At 53.9% G+C, this 8111-nt stretch overlaps 1 protein-coding gene across 1 annotated transcript in view; it reads left to right on the top strand.

Annotated features, from left to right (window-relative positions):
* Positions 1–6452, top strand: part of DEGS2 (delta 4-desaturase, sphingolipid 2) — an 18939-nt gene extending 12487 nt beyond the window's left edge. The window contains exons 2-3 of the mRNA XM_003787039.3: positions 3526–4268; positions 6032–6452. Coding sequence (XP_003787087.1) covers positions 3526–4268; positions 6032–6178 — 890 coding nt within the window. The 3' untranslated portion in view covers positions 6179–6452. The remainder of the gene's footprint in view (positions 1–3525; positions 4269–6031) is intronic.
* The last annotated feature ends 1659 nt before the right edge of the window (positions 6453–8111 follow it).

Below are 8111 nucleotides of genomic sequence, written 5' to 3'. Positions count from 1 at the left end.
CCACAAGGCCTGGCTATTTTTTGGTTGCAGCCATCTTTCTCATTTAGTGGGCCTGGGCTGGATTTGAACCCGCCAGCTCAGGTGTATGTGGCTGACACCTTAGCCCCTTGAGCCACAGGCGCCACATGAGTTTTGTAGGACACATTAAAACCACAGCACTATCCTTGTGTGAAGTGGTATCTGTATCTCATTGTGGTTTTGATTTGCATTTCCCTGATAATTAAGGATATTGAGCATCTTTTCATGTGCTTTTCAGCCAGTTGGATATCTTCTTTGGAGAAATGTCTATTTATTCATATCCTTTTCCCATGGTTTAATTGTGTTGTTTTGTCTTTTTGTTGTTGAGTTCTTTGTATGTTCTAGATATGAAGCCCTTATTTGGGGCTAGAATTTGAACCCAGCTGGCCTGCACTTGAACCTCACTCTGAACTCTGCTTCCTCCATCTCCCCATCTCCCCACGGGCTTTGGGCCCTCTGTAGAGTGGGGCTGAGGTTTATTACCAGTTGCTGGCCTTGTGTGCTCGTTCTTCACATGTGCTAGGGCTATCATCCTTGTGGATCTAATTGGGTCATTTCCTTGGCCTGCTTCCAGGGGGATCGCTTCTTGGGTCGGAGAGTCCAGGAGACTGCAGAGAGCTTGTCACAGGCTTAGTGGCATTGGGTCAGGCCGGAGGCAGGAGTGGGGGCCAGGGTGGTGGGGTGTCCTGGCTCTGCCCACCCCTGCTGGCTGTGCAGCATTGGCCCTGAGAGGCTCATATTTGGCCACCTGGAGGAGTTCTTGGGTCTACTGCTCACTTGGTTTGGGGCCAAGAATACGTAGCTGCAAGGTGAAGCAGGGCTTGGCGGTGCTCTGGTGAGCAGGCAGGAGGGGTCCAGCTGTAGGGCTGGTTGGGCTGAGGGATTTTGTCAGCTTCTTGGGCAGCTGGGCCTATGGTTATAGGACATGGGAACTGACTTCTTCCCAGCATCTCCCAGCAGACACAGGATATTCTGCTGTTAGGAGTCAGGATGGTTCAGTGGGGATGAGACCTTGTGAGGGAGGCACAGCACGCCCTCACCACCTTATATCAGGGACTCTGAGGCCCAGAGAGGGGCAGAAACACCAACAGCTCTGCCACACAAGGAGGACAGGGCCCAGCAGGTTTCTAGGTGTGAAAGACCCTTGAGCCTGAGCTTGAGTTTTGGCAGCTTGGCAGGAGGGTTTTAGGCCTGGGTCCCCTTGCCTGAGGCAGAATCTCTCTGCCCATGCATGTGTTTCTCCTACACACACTAATTGGTCTTCAGTTGCTAGAGAGATATAACTGTACCTTGCAGGCTGGTGTCCCTGTACCAGGCACATCCTCTTGGGATCTGGAGGCCAGGGACATGCCTTCAGGTGTGGGAATTCCCCCCACTTTCGTATCTCCTGAGCCTTAGTCTCCTCATCTCTTGAGGCCATGACAGCCATCACTGGCTGTGAAGAAGGAGAGGGACTGAGCAGGCTGAGCAGCAGTGGCCCTTCCTGTCTGTGCTAGGGGCAGGCACCTCCTGCAGCACTTGGACAGAGCTGGGGCATATTCCTTCTTGGCCTGGGCTGATTCTGGCCTGGGTGTCAGCCTCTGCTACAGTCCTGGGGGACCCTCTTCACAGCTAGCTTTGAGGAGGGGGAGCCTGGGCCTCCTGCTTATTCACTTGGTGGGGTGGCATGGACATGGATGATGCTAGGGACCCTAGAGACCAGTGCTGACTGACCTGGGGGTGCTCCGGAACAAGCTGCCTGTCCTTCTGACTTGGTTTCTACAACTGTGATGGTGCTGGCTCCGTCTCTGAGGGTCTGTTTGGCCTTGCTTAGGAGCCAGGGGACACAGTGGACCTGGGGGTATCTGTCACCTGAAGTAGGTGGTGACCCCCCCATCCTTCCTCACCCTTGGGTACAGCCTCAGTCTCCTTACCTGCCCTCTGCCTCCAAACTGCCAATCCCTCCTGCCAGAGTCACAGGTTTCTGAAGGCACAGCTAGCTGTCTTACCAGACCCCCGGCCTGCCTCCCCCAGGGGTCTGGGCATCCACCCCACCCTGTTCCTCCCACCTTTTCTGTAGGTTCGGCTGCTCCTTCTATGCACCCCCATGTTAAGCCAATTCCTTCCCCCCCGCTTTTATAAAACAAAATACAGAAAATAATAAACATACACCATGCAACATGAACACATCCAACATCTTACCGTGCTTCCTTCAGTTCTTGCTTGTTTTATTTATTTATTTAATTTGAGACAGAGTCTCACTCTGTCACCCTGGGTAGACTGCTATGGCATTATCACAGCTTACAGCAACTTCACACTCTTGGGCTCAAGTGATCCACTTGCCTTAGTTTTTCTATTTTTAGTAAAGACAGGATGTTACTCCTGCTCAGACTGGTCTCGAACTCCTGAACTCAAGCAGTCCACCTGCTTCGGGCATGAGCCACTGCACCTGGCTTTTGCTAGCTTGCTTGCTTGCTTGCTTACTTACTTATTTTTTAAATTTCAGAATGTTAGGTGGTATACATGTTTTATTTATGTACTTTGTTTTTGTGCAGACTGAATCAAAGTTATACAGGTAAGTGTGCCCCTCATTCAGATAGTGTGCACTATACCCAGTAGGTGTGAATTTACACATTTTTCTCTTCCCCCGCAGCTTGCCTTACTTTGAGGTTTACATCCATACGTAAACTTAAGGTTGATTGGTTGATTCCAATTTAGTATTGTTTCTCCATTCTTGTGAAGTTTTACATAGAAGATTGGTTTCCATTTCTATCCAGGTTGTCTAAAAAGACACTAGATTGACATTTTTTATGGCTTTGTAGTACCCCACAATATACATATACCATATTTTATTAATCCATTTTTGTATTAGTGGGTGCTTGGTTGTTTCCACATCTTTGCGATTGTGAATTGTGCTGCTATAAACATTCTAGGTGCAACTTGCTAGTTTTAAGAAGTGAAACTCTTGAGACAAAGTTGGAATCCTCAGCATTCCCCTTACTGGCCACCCATACCCACCCCCCCAGGTACCATGGGGGTTTGCAGTCCATGTGGTCACTCTTCCGTTGTACCTAAGCCCCGACTGCATGGCATGGTCATGGTGCGGGCCTGGGCATGAAAGGCTGGGCAGCTTGTAGCTCTGTGGCTGCTTTGATTCCTGGCATTATGTCCTTATGTTTCTGGGACCTGTGTTGACACCCGCTTTTTATTTAGGCTGGTGGCAAATCCCCTGAATCTGGCAAGTCTCTTTAGAACCCTAAAGAGAGGTAGGTCTGCACTCTCAAGGTCCCAAAGCACAAAGTCAGGGCCAGGTCTTACAGTGATGCCAAGATCCTCCTTTGAAATCCTGGGGGGTGGACAAAGGGTGCTGGCTAGGGGCTGAATTTATCTCCATGTCACTGCCTGGGGGCTTATAGAACAGGTGGAAGGAGGGAGGAAGAGCGGTTGAAGGGTGGACTGTGTGCAGATGGTAGCCCATGCCTGCAGTGGGTGCCCACCTCAGATGTGTCCTCCTTGTCTTACCCACAGCCAAGTACCCAGCCATCAAGGCCCTGATGCGGCCAGACCCGCACCTCAAGTGGATGGTGCTGGTGTTGGTTCTGGCGCAGCTGCTGGCCTGCTGGCTGGTGCGGGGGCTGACTTGGCGCTGGCTGCTCTTCTGGGCCTACACCTTCGGTGGCTGCATAAACCATTCGCTGACTCTGGCAATCCACGACATCTCACACAATGCTGCCTTTGGCACAGGCTGTGCTGCCCACAACCGCTGGTTTGCCATCTTTGCCAATCTGCCCATTGGCCTGCCCTATGCTGCCTCCTTCAAGAAGTACCACGTGGACCACCACCGCTATCTAGGTGGTGATGGGCTGGATGTGGATGTGCCCACGCGCCTCGAGGGCTGGCTCTTCTGCACACCAGCACGCAAGCTGCTCTGGCTGGTGCTTCAGCCCTTCTTTTACTCGCTGCGGCCACTCTGTGTCAACCCAAAGGCTATGACCCGCATGGAGGTGTTCAATGCCCTGGTGCAGGTGATGGCCGATGCCACCATCTTTGCCCTATGGGGGCTCAAACCTGTGGTTTACCTGCTGGCAAGCTCTGTTCTGGGCTTAGGCCTGCACCCCATCTCGGGCCACTTTGTGGCTGAACACTACATGTTCCTTAGGGGCCATGAGACCTACTCCTACTATGGGCCCCTCAACTGGATCACCTTCAACGTGGGCTACCACATGGAGCACCATGACTTCCCCAGCATCCCAGGCTGCAACCTGCCCCTTGTAAGTAGCTGGAGGCCAATAGGGCTGAGATGGAGCAGGACTGACATGGGTCTAAGCAAGTGGGGAGGTCTGTGGAGGGCCCTGGGCCATGTTTGGGCTGCTTTTTCCTTTTTGTGATGGTCATGGGATGGCCACGCCCACTTGTGGTTCCTAGGGATCAGGAAGGGCCATACAATAGGGGTGAATCTTCAGCTGGAGAAGGAAGTACATTCAGGGAAGCTGGGTCTAGAGAGGCAGTTTGTAGTTTGGGCTGCTTAGCTCAAGGGAAATCTGCCTGAACCCTGCCCTGCTACTTACTGGCTGTGTGTTCTTAAGCAATCTGCTTGCCATCTTTGTGCTGCAGCTTCCTGTTCTGCAAAGTGGGCTGGCATTTGTGATATTACATGTAAAGCACCCTCCTTCCTACCTCCAGACACCCTGTCCCTGCTCATTTCTTGTCACTTTCCCATGATCTCCCAGAGGCCCCTCCTGGCTCAGACATGGCCAGTGTGAACGGGGTGGGCCTTGCCTTTTGTAAACCAAAGAGGTTTTGCCTGAGCTGCCCGGAAGCAGAAGCCTCTTAGCACCTTTGCCTTGGTCTTTGTCTCCCTGGATTTGGAGAATTTCTGAATGAGATAAGAGGAAGGGGAGGGAGAGGAGGAGTCCCTCTGCTGTTCCTGTCTGGCACCTTGATGGCATCCGACTGCTTAGAAAGACTTGAGATGACCTGTGGTAAAGGGGAATAAACAGGAAGAGGCAGAGGTGGGGATGTTTGGGTCCCCAAGTTTGCAAGTCTGTGTGTGCACATTTGTGTGTATGTATGCCCTATTATTATGCATGAGTGCAGATGTTTGTGTATACATGTGTTTGTGCATGTGGTTACATGAATGCTTGTCTGGGTGTACAGTGTGCACCCCTGTGTGCACATGTATGTGCCCTGCCTCATGTGATCCTGGAGTCAAGACGGCCCACGTGCCTGTCTTAGCTGTGCCTGGCCCCTCCTTTCCTGCCAACAGTTCCAGAGCCTGCTCTGTGCCGGTACCATCTCTTGTTACCCATCAGCCCTACTTTGCAGACAGGAAGGCAGAGGCTTGGAGAGGGATGCTACCTGCGCAGGAAGTGGCAGAGTGAGAGTCTAGACATGAGCTGGTTAGAGCACCAGCCTTTACTTCTGAGCAGAGAGGCTCCAGGCCCCAGGCACAGGCCTTGCCTCTCTTAGCCCTGTCAGTCTCCTAGGCAGTGGGGCTCCATGTGCCCTATACCCTCACGGCTTCCTCCCTGGGGGCAGGAGGGCATCCTGCCAGGCCAGGGACTCATGCTGGTGGCAAGCAGACCTGCAGATGTAGGAGTGGAGTGAGGCCTGTGGAGGGAGTGCAGGACAGACATCTGGGAATGACCAGTACTGAGGCAGAGAAGAGGGTGTGATGGTGAGGGCCTGAGGGGACCAAGTTCAAGAGCAGGCTGTGACCCCATGGCCTAGCAGGACTCTGGCTAGGCTGGGTCAGAAAGTTGGAGGTGAACCCTAGAGAAGGGGGTGTGTTTGACCTGCTTGACTCCCACCTGGGGGTAAGCTCCAAGCTGTGCCAGCTAGTGTTCACTATCACAGGGTCTTGGGCTCAGCTTGGGTCACTAAGCCCCTCTTCAGGCAGTACCAGCCTTCAGGGAGCCCGAGAGGTATAGGTCAGGTGGGAGGTGGACACCAAGAGATGATGTGTATGCACATGTGCTGTGTGCAGCAGAGAGGACCAACTGAGGTGTCCCTGACCAGTCCCTCCTCCCCACAGGTGCGGAAGATTGCGCCCGAGTACTATGACCACCTGCCACAGCACCACTCGTGGGTAAAAGTGCTCTGGGATTTTGTGTTTGAGGACTCCCTGGGGCCCTATGCCAGGGTGAAGCGGATGTACAAGCTGGCAGAGGATCGTCTGTGAGCCTGGCTGGCCTTTATCTCAGGGGTGGGAGCCCTGGGTTGCTCCTGCAGGTTGCCACTGTCCCCTCTCTCTGGCCACAGCTCAGTGCCCCTGAACTGTTTGGGTTGCATTTGATTTCTGTACTGGCTCTTATCCCCCAGGGGGCCCTGGAATTGCCATTGGCAGCCAGCCCTGGCAATGGTGGGCAGGGCTGCAACCTGGAGCCATCTGATCTGCACCTGGACTCGCTATGGGCCTCAGGACAGGCCATCCCCTTTTGGCTTCAGTGGGTGAAGACTGGGCCTGCTCTGCCATACTATGACTTCGGTGCTCTGTGCCTGTGGTCTCCACAGAGCTGAGATCTCTAGCATACCTACAATCTAAATTAAATCCGGCATTTGTTGTCACTATCCATGGATTGTGCTTCTAAGGGGGGTGGTGGCCTGGCTGCCCTGGCTGTGGAACCTGAAGCCTGAGTGGTGCTTCCTCTTGGCTAGTCCCAAGCCATATCCCGTTTGCTCTAGCTCTTTGGGAGGGTGGTGGCTTGCTGCTCAGGCAATGTTCCCTGAGGGCCCCGCCACAGTGAATAGTGGCCTCTGAGGTGTGCATAGCAGAAGGCATGCCTAGTTACTCTGTGTGGCCTGAAGCCCCTCTCCACCACCACCTGCCTTGCTGCTGGCACCTGCCTGCCTCCTGTGGGAAGACTTCCCCAAGACCAGCGAGGGTTCCCACCCAAGAGTGGGGTCTATCTCCCCAACTGTCAGAGATGGGGACTTAGTCAGCTCTGCATAGAACAAGTGCCTGAGCTCAGATGGCTAGGCAGAGACGAACCCTCAGCAGGGGGCAGGGTGGCAATGTCCATGGAGGGACACATGTCTGTCCTTTCTGTAGAAAGGCTGATGGCACAGCTGGGACTCAAGGAGGCTTCCTTCTCTGGAGGGGGTAGACTGGGGTGGGGTGATGGGGTCCTGGGGTCCCAGAGGCAGGCAGGCAGCAGGAGGGGTGCCTGGGTGAGGCCCTGAGAAAGCAGCCTCTATGACTTAGGGAAGGGAGACTGAAGCTGAGCTTGGGGCTTGGCCAAGGACCTTCCCACTGGTGGGGGTAGTAGGGGCTGTCGCTGCTGCTCTAGGAGAGGGAAGGTTGGAAGGAGGGTGAGGGCACACAGTGCTTGTCCTATGCCTGGGAGTGGCCTTGCATGGTGGCAGATATCTCTATCTCCAAATGGTCTGACTGCTAACAGGGTACAGAGAAGAGAGGCCTGAGCCCCAGGGCTTATTCTGCAAGAGGACTTTGATCCTACACAGGGGGCCCCTCCCTGCGCACACAGGCCTGCCCATAAGCCAACCCCTTCTGTGGACTGGACCTAGAGAGCTCCTCCAGGCACCAGCACTGCAGACAGCACAAAGGGACATGTTCAGGCCTCACCCATAAGCTGTAGGCCAGGGTCTGAGGGTGCTTCTGTCAGCAGTCCTGAGGAGGAGACTTCTTTCTGGGGAGAAGGTGTCAGCAGGGGTTGGGTGCCTTTAGGGCTGCACTGGCCCTCTGAAGGCCACCTTCCAGCTCCTTAGCCCCCCAGGCCCGTGACTATGGGATCTCTGTACTTGGGTTAGAATGGCCATCAGAGCTGGGAAAGGCGACTCTGAGAGCTGAGCTTTGCTTGGCTTCTCACCTACCAGTGGGCAGAACAATCATATCCCAACTTTCAGGGTTTCTGGAATACTCAGTGAGTTAAGGTACATCAGGAGCCAGACCAGGGCCCCTGTAATCAGTAGACCAGGCCTGGAAGGTGAGCATCTTCTCCCAGTGGCCCTGAGAAGGTGGCTGGGCATATGGACTGCTTTGTGGCCATGGGAGGTCATGTGGGACAACCAGAGCATGAATAGTCATAGGACCTCAAGGCCTACAAGGGACCCTTTATCTCCCACCACAATGGGGAGTTGATTCTGGTGCTGGT

Source organism: Otolemur garnettii, unplaced genomic scaffold, assembly GCF_000181295.1.
Source record: "Otolemur garnettii isolate 467f Iridium unplaced genomic scaffold, OtoGar3 scaffold00020, whole genome shotgun sequence".
Classification (NCBI taxonomy): domain Eukaryota; kingdom Metazoa; phylum Chordata; class Mammalia; order Primates; family Galagidae; genus Otolemur; species Otolemur garnettii.
This window is presented reverse-complemented; position numbering and strand designations above follow the sequence as displayed.